The sequence below is a fragment of the Maniola jurtina genome, chromosome 6, assembly GCF_905333055.1.
Source record: "Maniola jurtina chromosome 6, ilManJurt1.1, whole genome shotgun sequence".
NCBI lineage: Eukaryota > Metazoa > Arthropoda > Insecta > Lepidoptera > Nymphalidae > Maniola > Maniola jurtina.
In genome coordinates this window covers 1,759,799-1,776,592 of record NC_060034.1, presented here as the reverse complement: position 1 = coordinate 1,776,592, position 16,794 = coordinate 1,759,799, and the positions used below count along the sequence as shown (strand labels likewise).

General features: G+C 34.1%; 3 protein-coding genes and 1 long non-coding RNA gene across 5 annotated transcripts; 2 read left to right on the top strand and 2 right to left on the bottom strand.

Moving 5' to 3' along the window:
- Nucleotides 1–1,355: 1,355 nt before the first annotated feature.
- LOC123865910 (60S ribosomal protein L21) lies at nt 1,356–2,559 on the bottom strand. The gene is made up of 3 exons (XM_045907137.1): nt 2,399–2,559; nt 2,068–2,201; nt 1,356–1,731 (listed from the first exon to the last, which is right to left on the bottom strand). The coding sequence occupies exons 2-3, from the start codon at nt 2,194–2,196 to the stop codon at nt 1,381–1,383; spliced, it is 480 nt and encodes a 159-aa protein (XP_045763093.1). The 5' UTR covers nt 2,197–2,201; nt 2,399–2,559; the 3' UTR covers nt 1,356–1,380.
- A 106-nt stretch (nt 2,560–2,665) lies between these two features.
- Nucleotides 2,666–10,187, top strand: LOC123865891. 2 transcript variants are annotated; one of them, XM_045907105.1, is made up of 8 exons: nt 2,666–3,067; nt 3,143–3,573; nt 4,816–4,899; nt 5,323–5,445; nt 5,760–5,907; nt 6,609–6,725; nt 7,277–7,524; nt 8,555–10,187. In XM_045907105.1, the coding sequence occupies exons 1-8, from the start codon at nt 2,984–2,986 to the stop codon at nt 10,092–10,094; spliced, it is 2,775 nt and encodes a 924-aa protein (XP_045763061.1). In that variant the 5' UTR covers nt 2,666–2,983; the 3' UTR covers nt 10,095–10,187. The 2 variants fall into 2 exon arrangements, with proteins under 2 accessions (XP_045763061.1, XP_045763060.1); XM_045907104.1 differs by having other exon boundaries at nt 4,804–4,899.
- Nucleotides 10,188–10,656: 469 nt separating this feature from the next.
- Nucleotides 10,657–12,463, bottom strand: LOC123865905 (nitric oxide synthase-interacting protein homolog). The gene is made up of 2 exons (XM_045907127.1): nt 11,683–12,463; nt 10,657–10,906 (listed from the first exon to the last, which is right to left on the bottom strand). The coding sequence occupies exons 1-2, from the start codon at nt 12,363–12,365 to the stop codon at nt 10,720–10,722; spliced, it is 870 nt and encodes a 289-aa protein (XP_045763083.1). The 5' UTR covers nt 12,366–12,463; the 3' UTR covers nt 10,657–10,719.
- Nucleotides 12,464–12,777: 314 nt separating this feature from the next.
- LOC123865916 lies at nt 12,778–14,937 on the top strand. The gene is made up of 3 exons (XR_006796068.1): nt 12,778–13,071; nt 14,022–14,237; nt 14,394–14,937. It is a non-coding gene; the product is annotated as an uncharacterized LOC123865916 (long non-coding RNA).
- The last annotated feature ends 1,857 nt before the right edge of the window (nt 14,938–16,794 follow it).

Genomic DNA, 16,794 nt, shown 5'->3' with positions numbered 1-16,794 from the left:
AATTCTTATAATATCTGAATCTTCCCAAAAAATTTGCTAAATGCATAAACTGCAAAATAATTTCTTAGGGATTTGAGGGGGTTATAGACACCCTAAGCTCGTTTAGCAAATTCAACATTGTGAGAATTCAATATTTTGAACCTGAAGGCTAAAATCTATACTAATAAATAAAATTGGAGTGTCTGTCTGTAATTTCGAAATAACTACCTCATATTAAGCTCATATAGTTATTTGAACGATACCATAACTGAATCACACGTTTTTAAAATTTTTGTATGTCTGTCTGTCTGTCTGTCTGTCTGTTTGAAAAGGCTAATCTTTGGAACGGTTGAACCGATTTTGACGGGACTTTCACAGGCAAGTAGAGGATTGACCAGGGCGTAAAATAGGCTACTTTTTTAACCGACTTTCAAAAAGGGAGTTGTGTTTTCTACCTATGTACACCGAAATCTCCGAGATTTCTGAACCGATTTGCGTCATTTCTTTTTTAATCGATAGAGGAACTTTGCGACATTGTTTCATAAAAAATTTGGAGTCCAACTCCTCAATCCTGATGCTGCAGGGGATCTGACCAATCCACGCGGGCGAAGCTGCGGGCATCAGCTAGTGTATTATAAAACAATGTTGCATGGAAACTATCTATCTACTTTTATTATCTTGTATGGTGGTATAGAAATGCGAATTCAACAGACATATAATGAAGCGATCCTATTCTTATTAGGGTTCCTTTTTTCCCTTTTGAGGTATGGAACCCTACTAACTAAATGTTCTGGTTTGTCACAATTGAATGCTCTGCAGCACCTTTAAGATCTATTCACACACAATAGAATTGAAGTGACAACCTAAAATTTTCCATAACATATTGAGTTTGAGTTACTCATTCCATCTACACAATGTACAAACTGGAGAAAAACAGACAAAAGGACAACTCATCTTATTGTATTGTGCATTACTTGGAAAATTATCAGCTAATATGCTATGTAAAATGTAAATTATGTCAATGTGCATCATCATCTATACATATAATAAAATTGTAGAAAAGTGGTGTCTGTACAATGGAAATATATAAAAGAAAAGTAGCAGGGGTTGTTATTATATCGATGCTGAACCTGAAATTGTAATTAATTTTTTTTTTGTCTGTGTGTTTGTGCACGCTAATATCAGAAACGGCTTATTCGATTTAGATACGGTTTTCACCAATATATTGTAGTAAGCTTCACTTAACATTTAGTGTTTATTTCATGTCAATCGGTTCATAAATAAAAAAGTTGTCAATTTACGTCACTATTCCACGCGAACGAAGTCGCGGGCACAGCTAGTGCATCATATTTAATGAATAAATTAAAAGACAAGTATAGCTTAAAAATAGTTTATTCCACATTAGGCTACAAACTCATATGGGATGGGCGCAAGCAGCACTGGTTTCTCAGTGCCCTTGACAATGTGAGCTGCCCGTGGTGGCTGAGGCTGTCTTTTGAGGTTGACAATTTTGCCGGTGGCCTTAGCCTCTTTGAGGAGCCTCTCATTCTCTTTCACCCTCTTAAGGAAGTCCTCTCTGCACTTTGAGTGCTTGACGTGCTCAATGCGGATGTTGATCCTCTTGGGGATGATTCTGCCATGTACCCTCTTATTGACAATGACACCCAAAGCATGTGCGGTTACGTTGTAGACACGTCCGGTCTTGCCGTGGTACACTTTGTGTGGCATGCCCTTTTGAACTGCACCGTTACCCTGAAATCAAAAGAAAACAAGTTCGTTACCTAAAGGCTATCCAAAATAGTGTTGATCTGTAAAGATAATGACATGGACACATAGTATTAACCCAAATGTTAAGCTAAATCATTTATGTAGATTTTATTTGTATTTCAATGGACGCCAACTAGCCAAAGTCTTTAAGAAATCTATCTTCTAAGAGAAGATCACCCTATGAGACCATTGCAATTATTATTCATCAGATTACCCAACAAACCCAGGACATTTTGTGGTCCAGGATAGCATGCTCCACTGATAATCTTAATGTATAATTTGGATAGTAATTATAGACTATATTTTCATAAGTGTGCTTACCCTAATGTCAACGATATCGCCGACTTTGTACACTTTCATGTAAGTGGAAAGGGGGATGGTTCCATGTGTACGGAACCTGCGGGCGAACAAGTCCCTCGTTCCGCGACGATAACCCTTGGAGTTCGTCATTTTGTCTGAAAACAGAAAAACGCATTAACGTTCAGGATACACCGCACGTGGCCGAAACATATCAATCACACAACAAAACTCTCAAACGGTAGACACAATTCAATTTATAGAACACTTCTATCAACAATTAATATGAATTTAATGCATAACATACAGTTTTAGGATTGTTTTACAATTTTATTTTGTTTTAAAAGTAAATCACCTTAGCTTGACAGCACTTAATTTTTCAAAAAGAAAGGTTATGTTGTCTATGAATAGAGTCCAAACTATGATGTTGCCATTACTTAACGTAACTTTTTTTTCATCGCGAATTGGATGCTTTACACGACAGGATTTGATTGCATGTTTTGATCAGATTGGGGTGTAAGTAAACCACGAACTACAGATAGGTTTTTGTTGGGTTTTTGTCTTTGTAGATTTATAATCTGTCCTTTGTTCTGTTCATGGTTTTTTTATTCACTGAAGTTCGGAAAATTATTGTATCAATATTATTATATTTTCAGACAAAAGTTTATAAAATCTCAGTTTTGATTTATTTTAAGTTCCAGTTCTAAATTATATTTAATTTAGTAAGATCATTTTTGTAGAAAAATATTTTAATTATTTACGTCGCAGTTTTAGTTCTGAACGATTACGTCATTACGTCACAAATATCAACAAAAAAGGCTAGGTACCTAGTACCTACATACTCTACCTTTTACCCGTAATTTCGATACATTTTATAAAACATCTTTTTTGTTATGTGTAGCAAAATTATTCTTTGTAGAAAATTAAACTTTAGGTGTTAATGAATATGTCTGCTGACAATATCATTTTGAACACTTGTGAATATACTCCCGTTTACTTCATCGAAAATCCTGGTGTGAGTCAGGTAGTGTTTATTTGCATCTCTAAATGATATTTTTACAATTTCTAAGTAAGTAATTAATTATATGATAACTTTCAGGCAAGATCTTACGTTTTAGCACCCAACATCCAAAGTGCAGATAAACCTGTGAGCGAGAGTTTGAAAAGATTTTATGAAAGTAGCGGTAATCTGGAATCTAACCTAACAATCACCGATAACACAATAAAACCAAGAACGTTAAAGAAAAACGACACCAGTGTCGTTGGAAATAACCTGAAGCTCGCTAGTTTCCTCTTACCAAAATGTGAAACCAAAAATGAAATCAGCAAACCAGTAATAACTCCAGTGAACAGTGTTGTTTTAAAACCAGTGTATATTGCTAACAACATCAGTGTTAATAATAATTTAAACAATCCAAAACAAGCGCCTAAGATAGATGTAAACAGTAGACTTGTTAAACTCAAAGATTTACCCAATATTGTGCGATCTCAGAATGGAAAAATATTGCCAAAGAATAAACCAAAAGAAAAGTAAGTCAAAACTTAATATTGTGAATCTTTTAACTCTCAATGTGACTCATTCATGTAAGTTCTTCATAGTTCATAGAATATTTAATTGCTTATGAAATGTCACAGCAGAACCTGGTGTTGCTTGGGCTATTTTGGATCTATAGTGCTTGTCACATATAGCGGTGATAGTCTAGTTATTAAAGCTTTTTTTATTTGGGTTCTGGGGTGCAATCTTGGGCTTGTACCTCTAACTTTTCAGAGTTAGTAGTTACTTATAGTTTTGTTATAATTTCACTTGCTGGAACAGTGAAGAAACACACTGAGGAAACCTGCATGTCTGGGAGTTCTACATAATATTTTTAAAGGTGTGTGAAGACTGCCAATCTACACTTAGCCAGCATGTTGGCCTAAATCCTCAGTTCTCATTCTTTTTTTTAAGTTTTATTGCCGGATAGGCTTGTCCATGACAATAGTCATTACTTTAGAAAAGCTATGATGAGGTCTAAGTTGGAGCATGCTTGCCTAGAAGATGCCTATTCTGGCTTGCCTTAAAGGTACTTAGTTTGAGAAGAGAGCTCAGTGGATTAGTGATGGGTGGAAATGATAAAATAACTTCAATAGCTGTCCACTGCTGAACATAGATCTCTTGTAGGGACTCCCACATGAAATAATCTTGAACTGCTTGATTCATGTACATTAGAAAACATCTACCATCGTATAAGAAGAACTCTGACTCTCATCACTATAATACACGAAATAAACATAAGTTAAGTGGACACAAATACAGGTTATCTAAAACGACTAAATCATTTATGGGCAGTTCGATACGCTTCTACAACATGATTCCAAAGGATATAACCGATCTTTCTGACAGGCAATTCAAAAGTAAAATAAAAGAAATTCTAATTAAAAAAAGTTATTATAAGATTAATGATTATATAGATGATAAAAACGCATGGAAAATGTAGCCCTGCATAAGCTATTCAACAAGCTAAGCTAAAAATTATGTACCTACTTGTGTACCCGTAATATTAGAAATTTGGTTTACTATTGTTACTATTGTTATTTTGATATTATTTAGATCCTACATATTTGGTAGACTTATTTTTTCAGTGTATTGTGACTTTCGTAAGTGCTTTTATAAGTCTGAAACGAAGAATAAATAAATACAAATACAACCTGTTTGGTGACTGTTCATGCTGTGCTTTCCAGTGTGAAGTTGCCATTTGTAAAATAACACATTATTTTCAGCTCACCTTCCTGTAAGCGGAAACAAACAGCAGCACCGACTTTACCGGTAGCAGTGCCACCCGTGCAGTTAGTCAAGTTTGGTGAGACATACCACAGGTAATTGAATATTACATTATCATCAACCCATCGCCGACTCACTACTGAGAACGGATTTCCTCTCAAAATGCGAAGGGTTAATAGTCCACTATGCTGGCCAAATGTGGAATGAACCTTTGAGAACATTATGGAGAACTCTCAGGCACACATGTTCACAACATTTTCTTTCACTATTAAAGCAATTAATGATATTTAAATGCTTGAAAATCCTAACTCCAGAAGGCCTAAAGCGCTGGGCAAATTGCGTCACTTATGCATTTTTCCGAAAAGGTTTCTGTGATTTGTTTATCTTATAAGTAGACTAAAAAAACCAGGTTACTCTGGTACCCTGGATGGGTTCCAAACTAGTGAGGCTTACATTGACTAAATATGTGAGTTAGGCCAAACAATGTATACTTATAACTAAAATCATTTCTATTTTAGTCTCAACCAACTAAGCACGGATCAGATGAAGCTAGTGAATAATGCACTAAGAATGTTCAACACTCAGAGAAATCCACCGGAACCTGCGTATGATCCAGCCACCAATACTAAGTTTATTTATAAGTAAGCTTATTATTAAAGCATTATTTTTCCCACACATTAATAATTTAACCCTTATAAAATCACTTTGTTGTCTGTCTGACAGTTTGTCGTGTCTGTCAATATCTATCAAGAAAATTAAAACCTATAGCCTGCCACTGGACCAGATTTATAATTTCAAAACTCTGCTAGGAATCGATGGGAACTCCCACTAATAAGACGACAGCGCTTACCTTTACGCCAGTGAGATAGTAAAAACAGACAAATATGTACAGTACAATGTGCTGTACATTGCTCAGCCTGTCCTCACACTACTAAATGATATTTGTTTCTTTCAGAGTTATTTCGCATAAGGATTTTGCTGAGCAAAATAAAGTGGCTAAGCAAATCAGTGCAGAAATAAAAAGAGAACCGATCAAACTAGAAAAACCTGACATTGAAGATGAAGAAGAAGAAGAAGAAGAAGAACAAAAAATTATTACAGAGGTATGAAACTACTAACTATGACTCGTATGTCTAACTTGTAAAATTTTAAATTAGAAAATTACAAATCAAAAAAAAAGTTAAAATTTACAAAATTAAAGAAACAACTTTTAAATTATAAACCAGCCAAATTAGCCCACTCGTTGTGACATCAAAGAGTAATAAACTTCCAAACTTTCACATTTTGTAAGATTTTGACCAAGTTAGCCCTTGACTGTAATCATGAATGTAATGGTCTAAGATGGAAACAGATTTGAGATGAGATGATTTAGAAGGAATGTGGTAAAACCTATTCCCCTTATCTGTATCTATGCAGCGTCATATTGGTAACTAGCCACGACCGTAGCCTCCCACCAGGCAAAACTACCACCAAACAATGGTACCTACTGATTTTTATTGCAACAAAATTTAAAAGTATTTACATCTTTTTCTTGCCAATGTAATAAGAAAAGGACAGACAAACTTAATTTTAGAACTGACAAAACTTGTGACTTTAGGTGCCAGTTGTGAGACTATTGTTTTTTGTATAATAGCACTTAAAATTAGAATCATTAATTTCATATTCATATTCTGCTCTTTTTTGCAAGATTAAAGATACTCTAAAAATTTAGAGAAAATAACAGAATCAACTTAATTATTTTAGTTTCTATTATGTATACTAAATCAGCACTATTACACTGTTTTATCAGTTTGTGTATTTGTAGGCAAAAGTGACTCGCAGTGGTCGAGTTGTAAAGCTGCCAAAAAACATTATTGAAGATTCTCCCTCCAAACCCAAGAAACGCCCCACTGCTTTAGCAGCATGTCAACAATGCAACTCTGTAAGTATTTAAACTAATGGTATCATAATCTTAAGTTTAATTCCTGTTGACCCAGAATCATGAAATTTGGCAAGAAGCAAAGACTCACAGCACATATAAAGAAAAATTCGTTGATCTGTAGTTATCATGCTATTATAAATGCGAAAGTGTGTTTGTTTGTCTTTCCTTCACACCCTAACCATATAATTAAAAGGACGGAGAGTAACTAGGTGTCATATATGGAATCTAAACCATTTGTTTACCTTTTTGTAAAAAAGATCAATACAAGTGGTTAGATAAAAAACATGTGATATAATTAGTATGTGTCATGTGCTACCAAGCTCAATAAACGTGTTTAACCTTACTCTCGTATTATTTGAACGTAGTATTTGAGGCTACGTTTTATCCCACGAAATCAAAGAGTTCCCATGGGATTTATAAAAACATAAACCCACGCGAACGAAGTCACAAGCATCAGCTAGTATCGCATAAAAATAAGTTTAATTTCAGCAAAGCAAGTTTTTCATCTATAAATAAATAAATAAATAAATATAATATGGTTTTTTTCCCAGAAATTCAGCAGTCCTCAACGTCTTCTCAAACATTACGAAAACCATCCAACTCACACACCGAGTAACTTCCACAACAACCTGTTCCACTGCCTCATAGCGATGGTCACAGCTGGCCCGGAGGCAGAGCGAGCTAATATACTGCTGCAACAATTGCAGCTGCTGATAGACCGGCTGCAGGCTTGTGTGCCGTGCTTGCTGAAGAAGGATGCAGGGACGGAGACAAGTGTCATCAGTGATGACATTAGCAAGTAAGTTGTAGTGGATTTTTTAGCGTTCCATACCTCAAAAGGAAAAACGGAACCCTTATAGGATCACTTTGTTGTCTGTCTGTCCGTCCGTCCGTCGTGTCTGCCAAGAAAACCTATAGGGTACTTCCTGTTGACCTAGATTCATGAAATTTGGTAAGTAGGTAGGTCTTATAGCACAAATAAAGGCATAAATCCGAAAACCGTGAATTTGTGGTTACATCATTAAAAAAAAATTTAAAATGTGTTTCAATTTTTAAAGTAACAACTATACAAAGTGGGATATCATATAAATGGGCTTTACCTGTAGATTTTTAAACAGATTTTATTTATTTTTATGCATAATAGTTTTTGATTTATCGCGCAAAATGTCGGAAAAATTACCCAAGTACGGAATCCTCGGTGCGCGAGTCTGACTCGCACTTGGCCGGTTTTTTATTTCCGGTTTCAATATTCAATCTATCGATATGTCGCAGGAAAATGGTAAGATCCGGGATTTGATTAAATCTCGCCATATGGACAAATGACAACTCAATTTGATCATTTAACTAAGCAAATCTAGTGATATGATAAAATACTGAGCATAGTTTAGTAACTAGTGAATTAACTAATAATATCACCCAATAGAACCTAAGTGGGCACATGCATATTTATGTTATAACCTAACCTAATTTTAGATTACATACACTCTTCTTTCTTTGGAATTTTGCGATTACATCAAATTTGTTTCAAAATAAAATCTGAGTACTAAAATCTAGTTAGGTTTGGTAGACAAACTTAATTTAATTTAAAACTGTTAAGCCTCATGACTTCAGGTAACATAGTGTTTTGAGAAGCACTTAAATTTAGAGTAGGCTGTATTCAATTTAAAATTCAGTTTCCATGCTGTAATAGCAAGATAAAAAGAAAAAGATGCAGATACTCTAGATTTAGTTTAGAGGAAAATATCAGAATCGACGCCATTAACCGTTATTTACTATAGTCGTTAAAACCTTGGAATTTGAAATAAATGTAGTATTTATTTTGGTTACAGGTTATTTGGAATAAGTCCAGGCAAATACAATATGAACATGGAAGCACTCAGTTGTGAAAAAGATAAAGATGGTTACTGCCGGCACAACCCGCGCCCGCAAATAACTGTCGCCGATAATATCAAACCACATGTAAAACTTGAAAATATCGAGAATGGTGTCAAAGGCCCAAGTAATATTTTGAAAATTAATTTTCAAGAAAGAAGACCCAAAATCCTTAGAAAAGTAGATAGTAGGAAGCAGAAGCTAGAACAAAGTAGTAATAGTGTTAATGGGAAGAAAATTAAGCTTTCACAAGATATATCTATAGATAAGAATAGTAATAGTGTTGAATTAGATGATTTAGTTGCTCTATTAAGTGATACAGCAAAGACTGATGATAAGGAATCAAAGGTTATAGATAAAGTAGTATTAAAAGATCAAAAAGAGGAACAAAACGCAGTTGTTGTAAAAGTGGATAATGTGACTAAACCCCCACACATTCAATTCCACAGCGCACATTTTGATATAAGATCGTCGCCTATTAAACCATCTTCAACGGTTTTTAGAAAGTTTCAAATAAATCCTGAAAAGATGACGAAATATATCGAAGTCATCCAGCCGATACAACTTAATCAACTAGCGCAGGATGTTGAAATAACACATAATATAGAGAGTAGATTAAGTAGTATAAACTCACAAGAGATTTTCAGTGATACTAATATAAATATTAGTAAAGAATCTGAGAATTTGAATTACACATCTAAAAATTGGTGTGAAGACTCATCAAGATTCGTGAGACCTAATGATTTGAAGAGTCATACACATAATTTCATGAAGCCTGATGCAGTTATAGAACCAGCGTTATTACATGTTAAAAATGGTGTCAGAACAGCAAGTGAATCAGTATTAAAACATGTTAATAGTGAACCTAAAGTAGAAAATGAAGTTGCTAATCATGAAAGTTTATTGGACTCTAATATCTTTATTGAAGACACACACATTAAACACGACTCTCAAGTAAATAAAGCTATTAATCATATCGGTCTTACGAAACCTTGTATCTTAATTGAACCACTTATGCTTTCTCAAAATGATCGTGATGCAGCAACTGAGAAGGTATCTAATCAGACTGATAGTGATGATTTTATGAAATCTGATGTACTAATAGAGAAAGCTCTGTTGAATAGTCAAGAATGTAAAGTAATAGATGAAATTACAAATAGGAGTCATGACTTTATGAAGTCTGATACTTTAATAGAACAAGCTTTAACACATAGTCAAGATACAAAAATAGATAAATTTGGTGAACAAAAAGATAGTTTTATATCTTCGAATGTCTATTTAGATCCAACATTACCATATAGTAGTATAAATAATGAAAATAGGGTAAGTGGTGTAACTGAAAGCAACGAAATAGATGTAGACTTAAATTCAAGTCAAGGTCAATCTATAATGAGCTTTTTGGAGTCCCTAGACAATGAATTAGCCTATACTGATACAGAGACTGATAGAAATAATGTAGATTTTCATTTAGATTTATTTTCATTCAATAGTTCATAGGTTAATTTGTAATAATGTATTTACCTAAAGAACAATTTGAATTAAACTTATTTTTACAAAACATATATTTTGTTATAGAAATATGTATCTTTACTTTTCTTTGTATTATTTTTAGACCCTAACAGCTAGAAAGATTAATACTTTACAGTTTACAGTAAAGGTAGCTTCAATATTCCTTACCAGTGTGAAAGTGAATGCAGATCAATAGTGCTTAGACAAAAAGTGCACAAATATTTTAGAATGTTTTTTTTTTAATTACATTATTAACAATGTATAAGCGCCCCCTAACACCCTGTGCCTGTGTGCTGCACACTGTACCATAGGTAAAGCTGGCACTGACTAGTAAATCTAAATAGGATAACATTATTTGATCCTCTAAATTGGTCTTTTACTTATGAGGACTTTTTAAAAATATATGATCTGAATGTAATTATATGATTGTTAGTACATAAACATTCCTGTGCCATTAAATTCATGGCACAGGTTCTATTGGGTTAATATGGCTACCTAAAAAATTTGTTTTTGAAAGAAGCTCAATCATTAAAAAAGAGGACCGTTTTGCAAAATTACTAATTTTATAATTTTACAAATTAAATTAGTTTATTTTACCCTAATTACACTAAATCTAAGCTTGCAACACAGGTCTCTCATTCTTGCCCTCCAGGTTTTGATTGGTCAGAGCATAGCCAGTGCCTCCTCGCTGCAGAGGAATGATGTCCTTTTCTTTGAGCTTTTCACCTGTGAGAGGGTTGATCCAATCTTTCTTGATGATTTTCTCTACACACTCCAGAGTTATGATGTGGCCACTTGTTCTGGAATTGAGATTCAAGATACACACTATAGCGCTTACTTGTACCTATTCAAAACTAAATTGAAAGAACTAATGATACTGGTGCTGTCTTTTTGAATTGAAAAACATTATGGAAAAGAGAGCTTTTTTTAAAATTATATAGACTAGTGTTTGGCTGCAATCAGACCTGCTAGCAAGTGATGATGCAGCCTAAGATGGAGCGCGCTTGCCTAGAAGTTGCCTATTCACTCTTGACTTGAAGGTACCCATATTATATGTGGAAGGGAAAAGGGATGCTGAAAGGGAGTTCCCTAGATAACTATCTCTCTTATGAAAACGAAGGTTTTTGAAAACATCATTAATATCATCATCACCACCATTTCAACCTACTACTGAGACCAGGTGTTTTCTTAGATGACAAGGTGTAAGCAATAGGCCACCATGCTGGGTAAAACAGTTCCCACAGCTTTGCGAATATTAAAGAGAACTCTCAGGCATGCATGTTATATCATGTTTTACTTCAAGTTACCTTAAATTTTTAAGCTACTCTAAATATTATCCATAAACCTACCAAAGCTTTGAGAGTTTCCTTCTTGACTATTCTTTCATCTTCTATAACTTTATTAAATACTAGCTGATTAAAAAAGAATGTGCCTAATGTATTGTTTTAGTGGTCTTGAACCATCTTTGCATTATTGCTTTCCTAAATTAACCAGTTTGAGGTACATTGATTGGATTTCAAAGTCTGTAAAACGGACATATGTAGGAACATTTTGTGTTTTATATATTAAAGATTACCTTATAATAGCGCAAGGTACTGCATTACTCAAAATATCATGTGTAATAGGGCACATGTATCGATTCTCTTTAGCAATAAGAGATTTCTTATCATCAGGGTCATTTACCAGCGTCCATTTGACTTCAATCAAATCTTTCATTTTGAGAGGCTTGCCGCTTATTGGGCAGTAAACTGTAGGGTCTGGCTTCTCGATTTTGGAGATTTTAGCGTCGGGAAGTTGTGAGGGCACCCAGAAACTCGGCAACTCCTTGTGTTTACCATTTGCAAGGTTTGATACAGAGGCTGAAGGAGCGCTGTTGTCAGATTTACTAGAATGTGAAATGTTCTTCTCCCTGCTCATGAATTTGATTAAATTAGACTCTTTTTCAGCTGCTGCGAGCTCTTTCATTTCATTTTCCTCCTTCTTCAATTGCTTTTCATATTGCTTTAATTTTCGGTTGTACTCATTCTTTTTTGATATAATATACTCCAATATCGCTTCTTTATCGAATAAATAGCCTTCTTTGGTCACAACAGGGTATCTGCAAGGCTGCAAAGTCAGGCTGCAGCAGTCGAAACTTTTTACAGAATCCTTGCCGACTCTTTCGCTTTGAGTCCCATATCCTGACGCTGCCGCGTCCTTTTTCTTCTCGTGATATGTGTATACCGCTCCGGCGGTACAGTTCCTTGCATGGCGTGTCATTTTTTATTTTTGTTATACAAGTTTATAAACACGAAATAAAAATATTCAATGTTGATTATACGGCAAAGACCTTTTCTGCCTTTTGGCACTTGAACTCTCGTAAGCACGGTGCTTTCGCTTCGAACAAAACTATGGAAGTATGAACTGATATAGTTCGTACATCAACCGATAGGGAGCGCCAACAATATTTGTAGTGGCAATACCGAAGATTTTTTTATGCTGGCATCCCTTTTCTCTAGAGTCGTTACATGTTTCATTTCACGCAGCTTTGTCGTTAATAAAAGACAGAAAATGATATCTATTAAATAGACAATTTTGACTGTAAAAATTATTACATTTAAAAATTATTAAATTTTTTAATAAATAAAGTTAGTTATTACTATTTTTAATAATTATCTTATAATTTGAATTTAATGCATGTTAACTTGTTACGTTTCGTTTCACTAGTGGTCATTGTTAAATGACACGTCTTGTCACTCGATTTAAAAAAAAAAACATTCGTTATTCGTCTGTTGGAGAAATTAGTGTGTTTTTAATGCGTTTATGTTTAATTTTATGCGACTAAGCTTTACCTGGACACCGACGGACCTGTTTTCTATTGTTGACCCACGCTATCTTTTTTGGACTCTGATTCTCATTTCGATTTGGTTACTTTCGACGATGCCGCTTGATAGAAAATGCTGTGTACCGAACTGCAGCAACACACGTAAGTAAAATATTTTTCACAACTATTACAATTTCATGTTATTTTACTAAGTATAATACGATTACATATGAAGTGAATGTTAGTGGTAGTTTATGGCAGAGACTTTAGGGACCGAAGTCGAAACAAGTATTCTAGAAATATTATAAGAAATGCATACAATTTGTACCCATAAAATGTGAAGCATGACACGGGGGCCTATCGGCTAAAAATATATCAATCATTAAAGGACAGCATCAATGTTAAAACATGGTTTTTGACCAATCCCATTGGCTAAATACCATGTTTTGACATTGATGCTGTCCTTTAATGATTGATACATTTTTAGCCGATAGGCCCCCTGTTTATCAAACATTATAAACCTTGCATTACAAAAGTTCTGTCTCGTTTTGTACGAAAAAGCCATAAATGCCTTTGTAGCTTGTAACTTGTTACGAAAAAATTTAAGAGCTTCTGTTAACTAAATCTATGCAACATAAAAAGATTTATAACATTAGAGTTGTGTTTATTTTCTTATTTCTCGACAAAAACTTCGTGCAAGTAACAAAATCAATGAATGGCATGAATGATTCACTGCTATGTTCTTTATCTCTAAAAGATCTCATATAAAACAGTACCATAGGTTAGGTATTAACATGGGTCTTCAATAAACCATCTATGTTTGCCAAATTATAGATCTGCAGAAAAGATGGTTAAATTTCTAATCATAATTCATAAAACTAATAAAATAGGTTTTACAAGAGGTTATTTAAATTTGCAATATGTCTTTGAAAAAAGTTTTATTTTTAAACATTGACTTAAATAACAAGTAATTCTACCATACCTTCTATTTTACCGATAATTTGTGAGCTTGTAGACTTGTAACGTTTGATAAACAGGGCACTGGTGTAAGTTATGTTTTTTATATATTGGTATAAAATACTCAATAGTGGAATATTCATTGTTTGTTATAGGATTGGATGGAACAATATTACATCGTTTTCCTAATCCTGAAAAAGACTCCGACCGATTTCGTACTTGGCTGTATGCAATTGGTGGAGATATATTAGCACTGGACAACAAGACCATTCATAAATATGGAAGAATATGTCATCATCATTTTCAAGCTCGATTTCATACTGCTAGCAATAGACTATGTGCCAATGCAACACCAACCCTGAATCTACCAGGTTAGTATATTTTTGTAATTATTTACTGTTCCTTCAAATAAACTTTGTTTCTAAAAAACAACATTTGTGATTTCTATTGTGTAACATAATGTTTAAAAAAATTAAATAGCGTTATGATTTTTGGTAGTAACGGACTATTATCATACTTTGTTACAGGATTCTTAATTAAACGTAGGGAACCCCAACAAGAAGTTGGCAACATCAATGTTGAAATCATAAGTCAGTCGGACAAAGCTGAAGACATAAATCAGAGCAAACCATCATCTTCTAACAGTAAGCATCATATTAATGTAACATACAATTTTACATGGTGCACATATCAATGCATTAGCAGTTTACACTAATATTATAAATGTGAAAGTGTCTGTCTGTCTGTCTGTCTGCTAGCTTTTCACATCCTAACAGTTTAACAGATTTGAAGAAATGAATCAGAGTTAGCTAACATACCAGGGACTGACATTACTTTTTATCCTGGAAAATCAGAGTTCCCACATTATTCTTAATGGACCATCTGTTTAACCAGTTTATATAAAACTTTGCACAGAGATAGCTTGCGTCCCGGAAATTGTTAAAGGCAACTTTTTATCCCGGAAAATCAAAGAGTTCTAACAGGTTTTTTAAAAACCTAAATCCATGCAGACAAAGTTTGTTTACGACAAATTATTTGTAGCTATCAATTTGAAATAAATGTATTTATGACTATTTTTTATTATTCCAGTCGGAAGAAAGCCCCTGCAAGAAATTGGCAACATAAATGTTGAAATAGTTGGTCAATCGGATAAAGCTGAAGACATAAATCTGAGCAATCCATCATCTTCTGATAGTGAGTACATGTACATTGTGTTTTCTTCCTAGTACTCTTGCAATACTAGAGACTTAAGAGATATAGTTCTCGAACAGAACTCATTTATTAAAGTAAATTAGTATTCATTTTGCATAAGCTCACTGATATTGAAATGTAAAAAATACAGTTATTGACAAGTGCTATGATGTAAATCTTTAACTTTTCAAAGTTATGTAAGTACATGGGTTTTAAGTAATTAAATATTACTTGCTTTAGCGGTGGAGGAAAACATTGTGAGGAAACCTGCATGTCTGAGTTTTCTGTCATGTTTTCATGAGTGTGTGAAGTTTGACAATCTGCCCTTGGCCAGCGTGGTGGACTATTGCCTGAACCCTACTCATTTTGAGAGGAGAACTGCGCTCAGTAGTGGACTGGCAATGGGTTCATCATGACTAATATTACTAATTCGGAAATGTCTGCTTGTCTGTCTGTTACCTTTACATGGCTTAACTGCTGAACCAATCTTAACGAAAATTGACAAATAGATTGCTTTGAACTTGGAAATGGACACAGGCAGACTTACACATACTTTTATCTCTGAACATCATAGAGTTCCCACAAGATGTTGAAAAATCCAAACTTTGCAGTTGTAGGCATCAGCTAGTATAAATAATATTCTCACTTATAGTCTTTTAAAAGTGACTTTTTTTCTGTTTCTTACAGATTTATTCACAAAGAAGAAATATGGTAAAGAAAAAATCCACCAGCCTGTCTTCAAAGGTACATTAATAGTTAAATTACAATATCACACTTCACACTAATATTATAAAGGCGAAAGTTTGTATGTGTGTTTGTGTGTGTGTGTATGTTTGTTACTCCTTCACTCAAAAACCACTGGACGGATTTGGCTGAAATTCAGAATGAAGATAGATAATATCTTGGATTAGCACATGGGCTACTTTTTATCCCGGAAAATCAAAGAGTTCCCACGGGATTTCAAAAAACCTAAATCCACGCGGACGAAGTCGCGGGCGTCAGCTAGTTAATAATATATTTTCTCTTACTAATACATCATCATCATCATCACCATGATCAACCCATAGCCAGCTAACTACAGAGCACGGGTCTGCTCTCAATTTGAGAAGGTTATGGCCAAAATCCACCACGCTGGCCAAGTGCAGATTGGCAGACTTCATATACATTTGAGAACATTATGGAGAAATCTTAGGCATGCAGGTTTCCTCACGATGTTTTCCTTAACCGTTAAAACGAGTGATATTTAATTTGTTACAATGCACATATCTCTGAAAGTTATAGGTGCATGCCCAGAATCGAATCCCCAACCTCTGGTTAAGAGTCATCATAACCACTAGGCTGTGACAGCTTGGATACATATTGTGCATTAATTAATATTTATTCAATTTACAGGTTCTGTAAAACGTGGACTACCACAATGCAAAGAAATATCTTTCCTTAAGGAAAAAATTAAGAAAATGCAAAAAACCAAAGATAACTATGCAACAAAATTGAAGAAAGCACTTAAATTAACAGAAAATTCTACATTTTTAAAAGTTACGAGTAATTTTACAACTGCTGCCATGGTGTTTTTCATGATGCAGATTAATCTTGCTAATAAAGGAAAATTTGGAAGAAGATACACCAAAGAAGAAAAAATATTGTCATTAGCATTTTATAAAATGGGACCAAGAGCATACAGTTTAGAAGCTTTTTAGTTTTACCTGCTCCTGTAACTTTAAGTCGCATGATTTCTAG

Bases quoted from the DNA above. Each gene is read 5' to 3' on its own strand.
- LOC123865891 (XM_045907104.1), top strand. From the start codon at position 2,984: ATGAATATGTCTGCTGACAATATCATTTTGAACACTTGTGAATATACT. The intron at 6,726-7,276 runs GTAAGTATTTAA...TTTTTTTCCCAG, and splicing joins CATGTCAACAATGCAACTCT to AAATTCAGCAGTCCTCAACG. The intron at 7,525-8,554 runs GTAAGTTGTAGT...TTTTGGTTACAG, and splicing joins ATCAGTGATGACATTAGCAA to GTTATTTGGAATAAGTCCAG.
- LOC123865905 (XM_045907127.1), bottom strand. From the start codon at position 12,365: ATGACACGCCATGCAAGGAACTGTACCGCCGGAGCGGTATACACATAT. The intron at 10,907-11,682 runs GTAATCTTTAAT...TCTCAATTCCAG, and splicing joins GTACCTTGCGCTATTATAAG to AACAAGTGGCCACATCATAA.
- LOC123865910 (XM_045907137.1), bottom strand. From the start codon at position 2,196: ATGACGAACTCCAAGGGTTATCGTCGCGGAACGAGGGACTTGTTCGCC. The intron at 1,732-2,067 runs GTAAGCACACTT...TTTTGATTTCAG, and splicing joins GCGATATCGTTGACATTAGG to GGTAACGGTGCAGTTCAAAA.